General features: G+C 42.6%; 1 protein-coding gene across 2 annotated transcripts in view; it reads right to left on the reverse strand.

Annotated features, from left to right (window-relative positions):
• Window positions 1-611: 611 nt before the first annotated feature.
• The window catches only part of LOC141127084 (mitochondrial ornithine transporter 1-like), a 56,029-nt gene continuing 38,984 nt past the window's right edge, over window positions 612-17,656 (reverse strand). For both annotated transcript variants that reach the window (XM_073613263.1, XM_073613262.1), the window contains exons 6-7: window positions 12,864-13,022; window positions 612-7,289 (exon numbers count right to left, since the gene is read on the reverse strand). In XM_073613263.1, the coding sequence (XP_073469364.1) occupies window positions 7,165-7,289; window positions 12,864-13,022 (284 nt within the window). In that variant the 3' untranslated portion in view covers window positions 612-7,164. The remainder of the gene's footprint in view (window positions 7,290-12,863; window positions 13,023-17,656) is intronic.

A 17,656-nucleotide genomic window follows, 5' to 3' on the forward strand; every position in this document is an offset into this window, starting at 1 on the left:
AGTGCAAAAATACCAGAAATTGGATAACATCCTTTGTTCTCTGTGTACAAGGAGGGTTTGTGGAATTGAGGAGGGACAAGATAAGGAGAGGTCTGTGTTCTTTGTAATCCATCAGAAATGAAGTAGGCAGGGCTGACACCACATGTTTAGGAAGTCAGAGCTGTGTTGTCATATCAAAGAGGAAGGTAGGTTCACTTATGGCCAATCCATAGTTACGGTATATTTTTGTAATTGCAGCATGTTTAGGGCCTCGTGTACATGGGCGGTCTGGACTATTAACATTAAACCAATGGTGTTTTTGGGCACCCAGGAGGCACAGGTGCAGCATCCAGATCCACTGCCAGCAGCCTGTGAAAATCTATGACCGGCTGAAAAAGGTGCTGGCTCGACTCAAGTGGTACTGGGATTGGATTTATTCCTGCATTCTAGGTATATGACTCCAAACACAGCCCTGTCATGTATTTTAGGTCATCGTAGATTTTGACATAATTGTGCATTTATTAGAGGTCTACTGTATACGGTACTTCTTTTTTTTCTTGTTATTTTGCCTTGACATAAGCTTTAACTTCCAGATAAATAAGTGACAATTCAATAAAATGTAGAATAAAACATTCTTTTTTGGAGACCAATTTTATTGAAACATGTTTTTGAAACAGCAATATCAGATCTCTGCTGATAAAGTGCATAGTAAATAATACAAAAATACATTCCGTTGAACTCTTCAACATACAGTCAATTTGTAGACATTTTCCTTGGAGTGTTTCTAAAACTTTCAGTCAACTTTCACAAACATTCTATAAAATACAGTTATCTGGAGCATATATATATTTTTAAAATCTACGTTGTACATACAAAATAACAGTACGCCATTTTAACAGTACAATTTTGGTAAAATGCAATGACCTCCTGTGCCTGTAGCTCAAGCAGATCAGCGCCAGAGATTCTACCTACAAACAAACAAACTGATGTTTACAGAGTGATACTTTAGCTTACCAGTGTTTTTATGTTTCCATATTTCATGGGGTGGAAATATATAGCAAACGTACCAATCATTAAACCCATAAAGGAAAATAAAATTATTATATATATATATATATGAGGGAATGGTTTTCTGACTCTATAGAGCCATGGGTGTCCAACCTGCGGCGCTCCAGCTGTTGCGGAACTACAAGTCCCATCATGCTTCCCTTTGGGAGTCAAGTTCCATCATGCCTCTGCCTTTGGCCCCTTTCACACGGGCTGTCCGATCAGATCCCCCTGTCAGTTTTTCAAGCAGACCTGATGGGACTTTGCAGTCTCCTTTGTGGAGCAGCGAATGTCAGCGGACACTGAAATTCGCCGCTATCCTGCCTGCAGAATCCAGACGGATGGTGGTCCTATTTTTCATCCGTCTGGTGGACCGTATTGGTTAAAAACGGACAGGCGGTCCATTTCTATCGGATTTCCTCATAGAGGAGAGCAGGACTGGGTCCGTGTCCATTCTGCACAGCGGAGCGGACAGGACCTGTCATCTGCCTGCTCAGCAGGGACCAGTTGAGCGATCCCCCACTGAGCAAGCGGATTCCCTTGCATGGAGACCCCCATGTGAAAAGGGCCAGTGGGAATCATGGTTGTATCTGTCAGTCTTGCAATGACTCGTGGGACTTGTAGTTCTGCAACAGCTGTAGAGCCGTAGGGCTTGTTCAGTAAGGCAAAGAGAAATGTGCACAGTGAGGAAGCCCATAGCAAATCATTCATTTTTGGTGTGACTACAATAAACTGAAATCTGATTGGTTTGCAGGTTACTGCAATTTACTCACCATCACTGCTCTTTACATTGCCATGAGCATGATGAGCTCCCTTTATAAGGAGTGCTGTAATTATTTAGGTGACAGAATGTTTCTTCTCTTTCTGAAAAGGAAACTCCTCCATAAATTCTTTAATGTAAAAATGAAAGGCAAAACTTTTTTTCCCCTTTTTTTTCCCCATCAGTCTTTTTTGCCACCTGCTTCCTATTGGGGAGATTTGCTCTCACTTCCTGTCCAATAGCCAAGACAGGAAATGAGAAGAAATCCCTCTAAGGTGAGGGTATCCCTAGATGTCACCGGAACTATTATCCACATTTGAAGATTTCCCTTCTATTCCTGTTTTGGTGGCATTGGGATTTTCCTTAGCTTTCACTTTTTGATGATTGTGGTAAACAGAACAAATGTAGAGGATGAATCCCCCTAATAGGATCATAGATAGCAGTAAAAACATGATAGGTGTTTTGATCCCCCTCCAATCTTTGCAAATTAAAAAAAAAAAGTTTTGTCTTTAGTTATACTTTAGTTTTGGCTATAAGGAACAATTTCACAAAAAAGTTAAATATTCATTTAAAAAAAATTGGTAACAGGCAGGTTATTACAAGCTTGCCAATAAAGAAGGTAGAAGACACCCAATATATAGAAGGACTGAGAGAGAATGTCAGCGGTGGTGACAATGGGGAGTGTAGATGGCTCATCACCTTGGGAGGCAAGTCTGCTATAAAGTCCATATATGCTTTGCATGCTTGCACATTATGGCAAGAGCTCATGGGGGCCCCAAATAGTAAAATTATAACCCCTGTGTGCAGCATGCCTGGTAAAATTATTAACTAGCCCCCCTACTTTCTTCACTGTCCGGCCCTGCTGCCTTGAATGAGTGCTGCAGCCCCATTCATCTCAATAGGAGAACCATACTCATGGAGGCCTCCAACCATTGAGCAAAATATGGCTCATCCATAGGAAAAAACAGGGTGGCAGTGCGCAGTTTGAAGACAGCGGAAGTGGGGAGGAAAGTATGTATTTTACCAGATAAGCTGCTTGTAGGGTTGGGGTTTTACTTTACAAAAAATAATAAAAATGATACTGTCGTTTAAAAGGCTATTAAAACTTAAAAAACAAAAAAAAACTAATAATAACACAGTATAGGATCCTTTTAAGTTCATGTTGTATATATACCTTACATTGTTATATGTTTTCTTACAATACACTTTAGACCCCTTTCACACTCAGCCATGGCCATATTAGCGGTAAAGCGCCGCTAGCTTTAGCAGCGCTTTACCATTGTTTTAGCCGTGCTTTTCAGCCACTAGCGGGGCGCTTTTAGCCCCTGCTAGTGGACGAATAAAGTGTTAAAAGCGCCCGTGTTGCGGCGCTGCTCATTCATTTTAATGGGCAGGGCATTTTGAGAGCAATGTATACACCGCTCCTGCACCGCCCCAAAGATGCTGCTTGCAGGACTTTTTCTAACGTCCCGCAAGCGCACCGCCCAGGTGTGAAAGCACTCGGGCTTTCACACTGGGGAGAAATGGGAGGCAGCGTTTTTCAGGCGCTTTACAGGTGCTATTTTTAGCAATAAAACGCCTAAAAACACCTTAAGACCCCTTTCACACTGGGGCGTTTTTCAGGCGCTTTAGCGTTAAAAAAAGCGCCTGTAAAGCGCCTGAAAGAAGCCTCATCTGCAATCCCAATGTGAAAGCCTGAGTGCTTTCACACTGGGGCGCTGCGCTGGCAGGGCGTCAAAAAAAGTCCTGCAAGCAGCTTCTTTGCAGCGCTTTCATATTTTTGCCACCAGGCTGGGTGCGCCGATGGCCCGAGCCCCTTCAAACTGACAGCGCCCGAAAAACGCCCCAGTGTGAAAAGGGTCTTAAGCGGCGCTTTACCAGCGTTTATCGGCGCTGGCAGTGTGAAATGGCTCGGGCTTTCACATTGGGATTGCAGATGAGGCATCTTTCAGGCGCTTTACAGGCGCTTTTTTTAACGCTAAAGTGCCTGAAAAAGGCCCCAGTGTGAAAGTGGTCTAAGTGTAAAAGGGGGCGGTAGACAGTTAAGCAGCGGTTATATTGACTGCCCAGGCAAGTCAAAATGGCCACCCCTTTATTTGCCGCAGTGTCACAGGAATTGAAAGTGAGGAAAACAGTCAAAATTCTGAATTGTCACCAGAACAGGAACAGAAGGTAAATCTTCCAATGGGGTGCCTGTTCTGGTGACAATTGTCTAAGAGAGGATTTGGAAAGATTTTCTCTGACTTCTTATTGTGTCTACAGAGCAGGAAGTATAGATACATTCCTCCAAAGGCACACTGATGGCAAAAAAAAAACTGGCGAGGTTATAACCAAACCTTACTCTATCCTTCATGAAAAAAAAATTGGGCTGTAAAATACACATTTAAAGTTTTTTTGTTAAAGGAGAAGTACAGCCAAAGCTCATTTGCCTGTACTTCTCCTGTGGATCACAGGCGTGCAATTCGTTCTGCACTCCTGTGGCCTACTTTCAGCAGACAGCAAGCTGAAGCCCGCTGTCGGCTGACATCACAGGGCCAATCCAGGCTCAGGCAAGATCGCGACAATGAAGGCGGGATCCGCCCACATGCCTGGACCGGCACCTGGCTCAGCCGCTAAGAGCCTAATGCTGCATACACACGATCGTGATTTCGGCCAGCAAAAGACCGATGAGAGCTTTTCGTTGGAAAATGCGACCATGTGTATGCTCCATCTGACTTTTGCTGGCGGCATTGTACTTAATGTTTTGGTCGGAAAAAGTTCCTATCTGAAAATGCGATCGTCTGTGGCAATTCCGACGCGCAAAATTCCTACTCATGCTCAGAAACAATTCGACGCATGCTTGTAAGCATTGAACTTAATTTTCTTGGCTCGTCGTAGTGTTGTATGTCACGCGTTCTTGACGGTCAAAAGTTCAGCAAACTTTTGTGTGACCGTGTGTATGCAAGGCAAGCTTGAGCGGAATCCCATTGGAAAAGCCCTCATACCTTTTTTCGAGAGAAGTCCGATCGTGTGTACGCGGCATAAGCTGGCCGCTCCCGCCCCCCTCCACAGCCCAGTATCCAAGGAGCGAGGAGGGGGCAGAGCAGAGAGCGGTGACTGACAGTCGCCAGCTCTCTGCTCACAGAGCTCTGAGAACAGAGGGATGAAGTGTTTGATCGCTCGGTTCTCAGTGTTAGAGCCAGCGGGGGACAGATGCAGCATCGCACCAATGCTTCATCAACCTAGTCAAGTATGATTCTTAAAAAAAAACAAAACTCCATACTTCTCTTTTAATAAGGGTTGGCTTCCAAATGTATTTCTAACATAACCAGCCCTTTGCATTGAAAGCATATGCTAACTAGTGGTCATTTAAATGATAGGATAAAGATGAAAGCATTGCCGCTGAGAATAGTTTGGGTTTTTATAAGCTTAAAAAAATCAGCTGGCCATCAGTGAGCCAACTTTTTGACCAACATGCTAAAAGCTGAGTTTAATTTTAAAGGATTAGTTCACCTTTAAAAAAAAAAAAAAAAAAAAAAAAAAAAAAAAAAAATACTCTATGCAGTCCATGAACACTAGGCAGGTCCAGGAGTGAGATCCATCCTTCTGAGCCCCGCATTTGCGCAGTGCTATCTCTTGTCGCTGCAGATGACCTCATCGGCTGTGACACCCCCTCTCCTCCAGCAGCCGCTTAGCCCAGTGGAGAGCAGAGTACGCATTCACAGTTCTCAGAACAAGTACAGCGCTCCCTCCTGTACTGCTAGGGGGCGCTTGTCCTAACAGCTGGTCTGCCCTAAAGAAAAAGACAGAATGGAGTGTTTGGGGCAGGCTTCGCTGTGTTCACAAACAACCTACAGGAGCATAAATATATTTTTTTAAATCAAATCCATTTAAAATGATGGTAATAGTGTTCATGGACTGCTTAGTAATTTTTTTTAAAGGTGAACTAACCCTTTAATCCTTACAAACAGCCATTCCTGAGATAAGGGCAGGAGGAAAATATTAGACATGTGCACTGACAAAAAATTTTCGAATTCCGAATTTCCGGAATTAGAAAGTTTGAAATAATAACTAACTAATAATAACTAACTATTAAATTATAGGTATTGGAATTTCCTTTGAAATTTGGCAGTTTGTGACTGTAACGAATACAAATTTATCTGAAGTTACGAATTATCCGAAATAACAAATGCGCATCTAAACAAATAGAATGGAACGAATTAATAATAAATAGGTTTTATTATTATTATTATTTATTATTATTAGATTGTTACATTCCATTCTTTTAGATATGGCATTCGTTATTTCAGATAATTCATAACTTCGGATAAATTCGTACTCTAACAGGTTCACTAACAGTCAAATTTGAAAGGAAATTCCAATACCTATAATTTAATAGTTATTATTAGTTAGTTATTTCAGATTTTCGAGTTTTCAAATTTTCGGATTTTCATTCTTTTGAATTATCAGATTTTCATTCTTATTTTCGGATTTTCAAATTTCCCAATTTCCAAATTTTCAAATTTCCGAATTTCAAATTTTCGAATTTCCAAATTTCCAATCTTCCGAATTTCCAATTTCCGAATTTCCTCATTTCAAATTTTTGAATTTCCGAATTTCCTTTTTTTGAATTTCCGAAATTTCGAATTTCCGAACTTCTGAATTTCCGAAATTTTGAATTTCCGAAATTTCGAATTTACAAATTAGAGTTTTCCAATTTCCGAAATTTTCCAATTTCCGAATTTTCAAATTTTTTGGAAATTCAGAAATTTCGGAAACTGAAAAATTCGGAAATTTCTGAATTAACGAATTTGTCAAAATTCGGTAAAAAACGAATTTGGAACTAAGCGAATTGCACGTGTCTAGAAAATATGCCTGAGGGCGCCCTCTAGGGGAGGAACAGGAAAAGCTTCTCACTTTAATGCCTGTTATCCTTCAGACACACAAGTGCCCAGACTCTGGACTTGCCACAAGGTGCGGGGCTTAGCCAGGTAGAGTGGTAGCATCTAAAGCTTGGAATATCACATTAAACATAAAAAAAAAAAAAAAACTTCCAATACACTGGAAACTATAAGTTTTTTTCAAAACCTAACACAACTGAAACCATTTACAAACAGGTCGTTAGGACAAGGTACTGGTGTAAATTCTTCTGTTGATATAACAGAATAAAATGTAGATGTCTGTCTTGTTGCAAAGAACTGATTGATAATTAGGTAAATACTGAAAATTTGCAACATAGCCTGGTACAGCCAACATAGACAGTAATATCTCTCTGATATCTGAGACATTGTAATAAGTCTAATGAACAGCTCACACACGTGACATTCCAATTGTAGTGTGCAGTATTGCCTCCTAACCCTTAGATAATACATATCCTGGCAGACAATGTGAGCTGCAGATCAATAGGACTCAGCCTGCTGCATCATCAGTTTCCTGCTGTACTCAAAGGCCAGGAAGAGGATGGCATTGGCTGGGAAAGCGCGGATCAGTGTAGGCTTCAGTCCCGAGTATAACGCCAGGAATCCTACAAGTAAAAACAGAACAGCAAATCATCAACAACCAAAGAGCTAAATACAAACACAACACAGTATACAGGACCTGTTTTATACACACACAAATAAAATTGTAAATGCACCAACTTGAGATCCACCCTGGTTTGTGATATTGCTGAGTAGCTTATATACACTCACCAGCCACTTTATTAGCTACACCTGTTCAATTGCTTTGTAACACAAATTGCTAATCAGCCAATCACATGGCAGCAACTCAATGCATTTAGGAATCTAGACATGGTGAAGACGACTTGCTGAAGTTCAAACCGAGCATCTGAATGGGGAAGAAAGGGGATTTAACCACTTCAATACCAGGCACTTATACACCTTCCTGCCCAGACCAATTTTCAGCTTTTGGTGCTGTCGCACTTTGAATGACAATTGCGCGGTCATGTTACACTGTACCCAAACTAAATTTTTATCATTTTTTTCCCACAAATAGAGCTTTCTTTTGGTGGTATTTGATCACCTCTGCGGTTTTTATTTTTTGCTAAACGAATAAAAAAAAGGACCGAAAATGTTTTTTGTTTCTGTTACAAAACTTTGTAAATAAGTATGTTTTCTCCTTCACTGATGGGCACTGATGAGGTGGCACCAACGAGGTGGCACTGATGGGCACTAATATTGGGCACTGATATGCAGCACTGATGGGTACACATAGGTGGCACTGATAGGCGGCACGGATGGACACCAATAGGCGGCACGGATGGGCACTGATAGCTGGCACTGATGTACATTAATGGATGGTACTGATGGATGCCAATCAGTGCCAAACAATAATGCCTGCCAATCAGTGATGCTTATTGTGGGCACTGATTGGCATCCATTGTGGGCAATGTTTGGCATCGATTGTGGGCACTAATTGGCATACCTGGTGGTGACTAGTGGGTGGGCATCCCTGGTGGTGACTAGTGGTGGGCAACCCTGGTGGTCCAGTGTGGCCATCCTCGGGGGGGCTGCGCTGATAAACAATCAGCACAGACCCCCCCATCAGAAGAGCAGCCGATCGGCTCTACTCTACTCGCGTCTCAGTGAGGAAAAGCCGATCAACGGCTCTTCCTGTTTACATCGTGATCAGCCGTGATTGGACACGACTGATCACGTGGCAAAGTCTCTCTTTACTGAGATCGGCGTAGCGCTGTGTCAGACTGCGATGCGTGTCCCCAGGGGCGCACAGCGGCTTGATATCCTAAAAGACGTCATATGACGATATCAGGATGTCGCAACCACTTTGCCGACGTCATATTGCTATATGGCGGGCGGCAAGTGGTTAAGTGACTTTGAACATGACATGGTTGTTGGTGCCAGACGGGCTGGTCTGAGTATTTCAAAAACTGCTGATCTGGGATTTTCACACACAACCATCTCTCGGGTTTACAGAGAATGGTGCAAAAAAGAGAAAATATGCCTTGTTGATGTCAGAGGTCAGAGGAGAATGGGCAGACTGGTTTGAGATGATAGAAAAGCAACAATAAGACCCCTTTCACACTGGGGGGGGTTCAGGCGCTTTAGCATTAAAAAAAGCACCTGTAAAGCGCTTGAAAGAAGCCTCATCTGCAATCCCAGTGTGAAAGCCCGAGTGCTGTCACACTGAGGCGCTGCACTGTCATGACGTAAAAAAAAGTCCTGCAAAGTCCTTCTTTGCAGCGCTTTAGGAGCGGTGTATTCACTTTTTTAAATTAAAATCAATGGGAAGCGCCTGCAAAGCGCCTTCGCAGCTGCGCTTTGTGGGCGCTTTTAACCCTTTGTTCGGCCACTAGTGATAGAAAAACGCTGGTAAAGCGCCGCTAGTTTAAGTGGCGCTTTTCCAGTGTTTTTTGGGCACTGGCAGTGTGAAAGGGCTCTAACTCAAAAAACCACTTGTTACATCCAAGGTATGCAGAATACCATATCTGAGCTAAAAACAGGAAACGAAGGCTACAATTCGCCAGGGTGGATTTGATTTAAATCAAGTCAATTTAAATCACGATTTAATTCATGGGTTAAATCACTAGTAAAAAGGCTCGAATTAAATCATCATTTTTAAAGAGCATCTGTCATCTCTGTCCCACAGCAGCTCCTCCTCTGACCCGCTGTTGACTCGCCGACAGTCCTATTCACTTTAATGGAACGTCTGTTGATGTGGCAGTGACACAACAAGGTGAGGGACATGGCAGTAGCAGATGACTGGATGCCAGCTAACAGGCAATGCCGTGATGGATCTGAAATGACAGGTCCTCTTTAAATGTAAGGACTTGTTCTTGCTGGTAGTAAGAATCGTTCATATTTGCAAACAAAATGAAGATTTCCTATTTAGAATAATAAGCAGTCAGGTTAGTAAAACAGCGATATCAGAACCGATTCAATCATACAGTTTGTAGTGTACATAGATTTGCAAAACAATGGGATAAAGGAATATTACTGAACTTTATTTTATCTCATGGTTACTGTGAAATTGTGTGAATGCATCAATGCAGTGCATGTCATCTCAGCTTGCAGAGCTTGGATTCGTTGAATGAGTTTACCAAAAAAGTAAATATTGCAGAATATACAGCCTCATGCTACATAACTAAGCTCCATTTCATGCTGAATAAACTAAATTATTAATGTATCTTAACCACTTGCCGTCCAGCGCATGACGACATACGTTGGCACAATGGCACGGCTGCGCAAATGGGCGTACCTGTACGTCTCAATAAATCGTGGGCTAGTGGGCGTGCGCAGTGATCAGGAGCAGTGATCTTTGTCATGTTCTAGTGAGCCCATCCCCCCTTCAGTTAGAACACACTGAGCGGACACAGTTAACCCCTTGATCACCCCTAGTGTTTAACGCCTTCCTTGCCAGTGTCATTTACACAGTAATCAGTGCATTTTTATAGCACTGATTACTGTATAAATGTCACTGGTCCCAAAATAGCGCCAAAAGTGTCCGATGTGTCCGCCGCAATGTCGCAGTCACAATAGAAATCGCAGATCGCCGCCATTACTAGTAAAAAAAAAAATGTTATAATAAAAATGCCATAAATCTATCCCCTATTTTGTAGACGCTATAACTTTTGTGCAAACCAATCAATATACGATTACTGCGATTTTTTTAACCAAAAATATGTAGAAGAATACATATCGGCCTAAACTGAGGAAGAAATGAATTTTTTATATATTTTTTTGGGATATTTATTATAGCAAAAAGTGAAAAATATTGCTTTTATTTTCAAAATTGTCACTCTTTTTTTGTTTATAGCGCAAAAAAATAAAAAGTGCAGAGGTGATCAAATACCATCAAAAGAAAGCTCTATTTGTGGGAAAAAAAGGATGTCAATTGTGTTTGGGTGCAACGTCGCACGACCGCGCAATTGTCAGTTAAAGCGACGCAGTGCCAAATCGCAAAAAGTGCTCTGGTCAGGAAGGGGGTAAATCCTTCCGGGGCTGAAGTGGTTAAATAGAAAACTATCTTTAGATAGATTTTTACTCCAAAAGCATTTTATTTAAAAAAATTGATAAAAATCAAAAAAATTGATAAAAATCAGAAAAATTTGATTCAAATCAAAAAAATCTTATTTTTTTGATTTTTTTAAAAAAATCATTGATTTTTATCCACCCTGCAATTTGCACAGGCTCACCAAAATTGGACAATAGAAGATTTAAAAAAAATGTTGCCTGGTCTGACGAGTCTCAATTTCAGCTACGACATTCAGATAGTAGGGTCAGAATTTGGCATAAACAATATAAAGCCATGGATCCATCCTGCCTTGTATCAACAGTTCAGGCTGGTGGTGTAATGGTGTGGGGGATATTTTATTGGCACACTTTGGGTCCTTAGTACCAATTGAGCATTGTTTAACCACCACTTCCTACCTGAGTATTGTTGCTGACCATGTCCATCCCTGCTAATAAATGAAGATAATAATCTGGACCCCTTTACATTACACAGCCCCGCACCTCTGGACCCCTTTACATTACACAGCCCCGCACCTCTGGACCCCTTTACATTACACAGCCCCGCAGCTCTGAACCCCTTTACATTACACAGCCCCGTAGCTCTGGACCCCTTTACATTACACAGCCCCGCACCTCTGGACCCCTTTACATTACACAGCTCCGCACCTCTGGACCCCTTTACATTACACAGCCCCGTAGCTCTGGACCCCTTTACATTACACAGCCCCGCACCTCTGGACCCCTTTACATTACACAGCCCCGTAGCTCTGGACCCCTTTACATTACACAGCCCCGCACCTCTGGACCCCTTTACATTACACAGCCCCGTAGCTCTGGACCCCTTTACATTACACAGCCCCGCACCTCTGGACCCCTTTACATTACACAGCCCCGCAGCTCTGAACCCCTTTACATTACACAGCCCCGCACCTCTGGACCCCTTTACATTACACAGCCCCGTAGCTCTGGACCCCTTTACATTACACAGCCCCGCACCTCTGGACCCCTTTACATTACACAGCCCCGCAGCTCTGGACCCTTTTACATTACACAGCTCCGCACCTCTGGACCCCTTTACATTACACAGCCCCGCACCTCTGGACCCCTTTACATTACACAGCCCCGCACCTCTGGACCCCTTTACATTACACAGCCCCGCACCTCTGGACCCCTTTACATTACACAGCCCCGCACCTCTGGACCCCTTTACATTACACAGCCCCGCATCTCTGGACCCCTTTACATTACACAGCCCCGCACCTCTGGACTCCTTTACATTACACAGCCCCCGCACCTCTGGACCCCTTTACATTACACAGCCCCGCACCTCTGGACCCCTTTACATTACACAGCCCCGCATCTCTGGACCCCTTTATATTACACAGCCCTGCACCTCTGGACCCCTTTACATTACACAGCCCCACATCTCTGGACCCCTTTACATTACACAATGTGATTTTCTCTCAAAAGCAGGCACATCATTCACATTAAACTTAAAATGAAATATATATGTAAAAATAAATAAGTTCTTCACCACAAAAATTGTTAAATCTTTTGAGGTGTGCCGTGAAAATTTTTAGATCTTTTTGGTGCGCCGCAAGACAAAAAAGTTTAAGAAACACTGCTCCCAAAATGTAAAAAAAAAAAAGGTTGCGGCGAAATGGAATGTCCCACTGCAGGGGAGAGTTTTTTTTTTTTGCGCTTTTTATTGCCATTTGTGCTCCCATCGATTGGTAAGATGGCAGACAGAACAGGAAGTGAGAGGGAATCTTCCCTCCTGGGACTCATTGAAGACATTTCCCTTCACTTCCTGACCAGATGACAAGTGTCACACAGAACAGGAAGTGATGAGAAAGCTCCCCAAAAAGAAACAGACAACAATTCATGTCAAACCTTTCCTCGCTATATCTGAAAGTAAAATAAAAAAAGTTAGAGTTGATGTGTTTAGCCATGTATTTATATTATACAGTATGTACGAAGATGCATATAGACTGTGGTTATATCACAGCATGTTCACTGCATGGTGCTCAAAAAGTGATGAAATCTTCCAGTTTTCAGAACAACATTCTACTAACTTCAGTACACATTCATGGAATCACTGCATTTATGTTTTATATAAGCAGACATACCTTCATTCTTCACAATACTTGAAAATGTCCTGAGGAAGCCGGCTTGTTTCTCTGTGATGGAGAGGACCTGGATCCTGGACTTGATACAGTCTAAAGGATATATAACAAGCCATAGACAGCATCCTCCACATCCACCGCTTATCATCAATGATACTGGACCTAGAATGGAAAGTCACAGGGTAAAAAAATAGATTTCTGGGCAGGTACACATATTAGGAATGTGTCAGGATGGTTTGTTTCAAGTGGCTGTACTGCGAGTTAACCTTCAAAGTGTACTTGCCTGACACCAACAAATAGATGGGGCATTTGTCATAGACAGGGGCAATAATCCTGAGAATGGAGCCTTTCAATGCAGTTGGTGCCATCTTTATGGCATGAGATCAGAATGCCACTGATATATTCTATATATATTCTATATTCTAAAGAAATTCCAAATAAATCAGAGCTCATCAGTGTCTCCCACTTATATCAGAGTCTCCATCAGAGTCCCCCTTACGTCAGGGTCCCCATCAGTGCCCCCCCCCTTACATTAGAGTCCTCCTCAAAGTCTGCACTTACATCAAAATCCCTCCTTACATTAGGGTCTCCATCACAGTCCCTCCTTACATTAGGGTCCTCATCAAAGTCTGCACTTACATCAGAGTCCCTCCTTACATCAGGGTCTCCATCAGAGTCAAAATAAACCATAAACAATACCGCGCTAATATAAAGGTTGTTCTACTAATGATTAGCAGAATAGAATATATAATAAGCTGCAGTCTTAAAGTGAGGCGTGCACACAAACAAATAGAGAAAAATCAAAAAAAAAGACTGCGCTAAAAATACATATTGAACACCAAATATGATTAGGTGAATAATAAAAAGCAACATTCGATTGAATATTGGAAAAATAAAAAAACCATACAATAAGAATAAGTGAATAATAAGGTGAAATAAAAACCAAATGACAACAATTGCAATGAATTTCAAAAAATATCAGAAATAAGTGAAAATGTTCAGAGAAATGAGTCCCTGGAAACAGAGCTGATAGAAGGTGATCAAACGGTTAACCAGTTAGACACTCAGCACCCAGTGAGAAATCCTCCACCTCATAAGATGTACGCTTACCATAAGCAAGCTAGATATTAGCCTATCTTTAGATATCCACACGGGGGGCACAGCTCTATGGACCTCCTCACAAGAAAGGGGTAGGCAGGAACTCTCCTGGACCGGACCTCAAACAGCATACCAGGGGAACCCTCTGGGGCCATGTAACCGTGTGTCCCCGCATGTCCTTCGATCCTAACGTTCTTAGTGACTCCGGCTACTGAGATACCAAAATCACCGATCCTGATGTGACCGTTGTCGTGCAGTAGAATGTTCATGGGCTTGAGATCTCAGGGATGTCGTCTCACACAGGGCAGACAGCTTTTCAGACACGGGTTTGTCTTGATACAGCAGCAGCAAGCTGCACACACTTGTGCAGCTTGCTGCTGCTGTATCAAGACAAACCCGTGTCTGAAAAGCTGTCTGCCCTGTGTGAGACGACATCCCTGAGATCTCAAGCCCATGAACATTCTACTGCACGACAACGGTCACATCAGGATCGGTGATTTTGGTATCTCAGTAGCCGGAGTCACTAAGAACGTTAGGATCGAAGGACATGCGGGGACACACGGTTACATGGCCCCAGAGGGTTCCCCTGGTATGCTGTTTGAGGTCCGGTCCAGGAGAGTTCCTGCCTACCCCTTTCTTGTGAGGAGGTCCATAGAGCTGTGCCCCCCGTGTGGATATCTAAAGATAGGCTAATATCTAGCTTGCTTATGGTAAGCGTACATCTTATGAGGTGGAGGATTTCTCACTGGGTGCTGAGTGTCTAACTGGTTAACCGTTTGATCACCTTCTATCAGCTCTGTTTCCAGGGACTCATTTCTCTGAACATTTTCACTTATTTCTGATATTTTTTGAAATTCATTGCAATTGTTGTCATTTGGTTTTTATTTCACCTTATTATTCACTTATTCTTATTGTATGGTTTTTTATTTTTCCAATATTCAATCGAATGTTGCTTTTTATTATTCACCTAATCATATATGGTGTTCAATATGTATTTTTAGCGCAGTCTTTTTTTTTGATTTTTCTCCATCAGAGTCCCCCCTTACATCAGAGCCCCCCATCAGATTCCCCTTACATTAGGGTCCCCCTCAAAGTCTGCACTTACATAAAAATCCCTCCTTACATTAGGGTCTCCATCACAGTCCCTCCTTACATTAGGGTCCTCATCAAAGTCTGCACTTACATCAGAGTCCCTCCTTACATCAGGGTCTCCATCAGATTCCCCCCTTACATCAGGGCCCCCCATCAGATTCCCCCTTACATTAGGGTCCTCATCAAAGTCTGCACTTACATCAGAGTCCCTCCTTACATCAGGGTCTCCATCAGAGTCCCTCCTTACAATAGGGTCCCCATCAAAGTCTTCCCTTACATCAGAGTCCCCCTTTCACACCAGGGTCCCCATCAGCAACCCCCCCCCCTTACATCAGGGTCCCCAGAAGAGTCCTCCTCACATCAGAGTCCTCAGCAGAGTCCCCCTCACATCAGGGTGCCCATCAGAGTCCCCCTCAAATCAGGGTCCCCATCAGATTCTCCATCAGAGTCCCCTCTTACATCAGAGGGCCAGATATTGCAGCAGATTGGATTTGGCCAATGGGCTTTAGTTTGAAGACCCCTGTTCTAAACCAATAGACTTCAAGAAACTGTCCTGCTATAAATGTTGGCTCATTAGAGGAGTACATTTTTACTGATTTTATTTAAGGTATTCATAATATTATTATTATAATATAGGATTTATATAGCGCCAACAGTTTACGCAGTGCTTTACAATAAAAAGGGGGACAGTACAATTACAATACAGTCCAATACAAAAGGAATAGATGGGCCCTGCTCATGAAGCTTTCAATCTAAAGGGAGGCAGAGGTGGTGCAAAAGGTATTAGCTGCGGGGGGATGATCTGATGGAGGGGACTCAAGTACAGTACTTAGGTGGAGGTGGGGGAGGCTTCCCTGAATAAGTGAGTTTTCAATAATCGCCCAAAAGCGGACAGGGTTGGAGCTGACCGGACATACTGGGGCAGGGAGTTCCAGTGGATGGAAGAGGTTCTGGATAAGTCCTGGAGGAGAACATTGGAGGAGGTAACAAGGGAGCTAGAGAGCAGGAGGTCCTGGGAGGAGGGGAGAGGACGATTTGGGCGATATCTGCAGATGAGATTGGTGATGCAGCGATGTTGTGGATGGCCTTGCATGTTGTGGTTAGTATTTTGTACTGTATTATATGGTGGGGTAGAGGAAGGCAGTGCAGAGATTGGCAGCAGTCACGGATTTGTTAGTAAGGTGTATTAGTCTGGCAGCAGCATTCATATTATGGTGAAGGGTGGATAGCCTGTGTGAGGGAGTTGCAGTAGTCAAGGCAGGAAATAACCAAGGAGTGAATAAGTTGTTTTGTGGTGTCTTTAGTTAGGAAGGGGCAAATTCTGGAGATGTTGCGGAGGTTAAGGCGGCAAGATTTAGCCAGTGATTGGATGTGGGGGATGAAGGAAAGGTCAGAGTCTAGGATTACACCCAGCACCCTGGCATGTGTGGAGGGACCAATGGTTGTGCCGTTGATCTTAATAGTAAAGTCATGGAGAGGGGGATCGGGGAGGAGGAAATATTACAAGCTCAGTTTTAGAATGATTGAGTTTGAGGAAGTAGTGTGACATCCATACTGATATAGTCTTATCAATATTCCTATCTTACACTTTCCCGGAAACAACATTTTTTATTACATTTTCAGACCTTTTTCTGGAACAGTAATAAAAAACTGTACAAAATAAGGTGCGTTGGCATGGACCATAGGGTGAAAACTGGCTACAAGGGTAAGTTCAGAGGGTGGTGATAAATGGGGAGTACTCGGAATGGTCAGGGGTGGGTAGTGGGGCCCCCCAGGGTTCTGTGCTGGGACCAATCCTATTTAATTTATCCCTTTCATGACTAAGCCTATTTTTGAAATTTGGTGTTTACAAGTTAAAATCCGTATTTTTTGCTAGAAAATTACTTAGAGTTCCCAAACATTATATATATTTTTTTAGCAGAGAATCTAGAGAATAAAATGGCGATTGTTGCAATATTTTTTATAACACGGTATTTGTGCAGCGGTGTTTTAAACGCAAATTTTTGGAAAAGGGACACTTTCATGAATTTTAAAAAATCCAAACAGTAAAGTTACCCCAATTTTTTTGTATAATGTGAAAGATGATGTTACGCCGAATAAATAGATACCAAACATGTCACCCTTTATAATTGCACGCACTCGTGGAATGGCGACAAACTACGGTACCTATGAATTTCCATAGGCGACGCTTTAAAATTTTTTTACGGTTACCAGGTTTGAGTTACAGAGGAGGTCTAGGGCTAGAATTATTGCTCTCGCTCTGACGATCGCGGCGATACCTCACATGTGTGGTTTGAACACCGTTTACATATGCGGGCGCGACTTCCATATGCGTTTAAAATTAGAAGAAAAGAGGTTTAACCTTAAACTGTTTAGAGGCTTCTTTACTGTAATGCCCCGTACACACGGTCGGACATTGATCGGACATTCCGACAACAAAATCCATGGATTTTTTCCGACGGATGTTGGCTCAAACTTGTCTTGCATACACACGGTCACACAAAGTTGTCAGAAAATCCGATCGTTCTGAACGCGGTGACGTAAAACACGTACGTCGGGACTATAAACGGGGCAGTAGCCAATAGCTTTCATCTCTTAATTTATTC

Source organism: Aquarana catesbeiana, linkage group LG02 (genome assembly GCF_042186555.1).
Source record: "Aquarana catesbeiana isolate 2022-GZ linkage group LG02, ASM4218655v1, whole genome shotgun sequence".
Classification (NCBI taxonomy): Eukaryota; Metazoa; Chordata; class Amphibia; order Anura; family Ranidae; genus Aquarana; species Aquarana catesbeiana.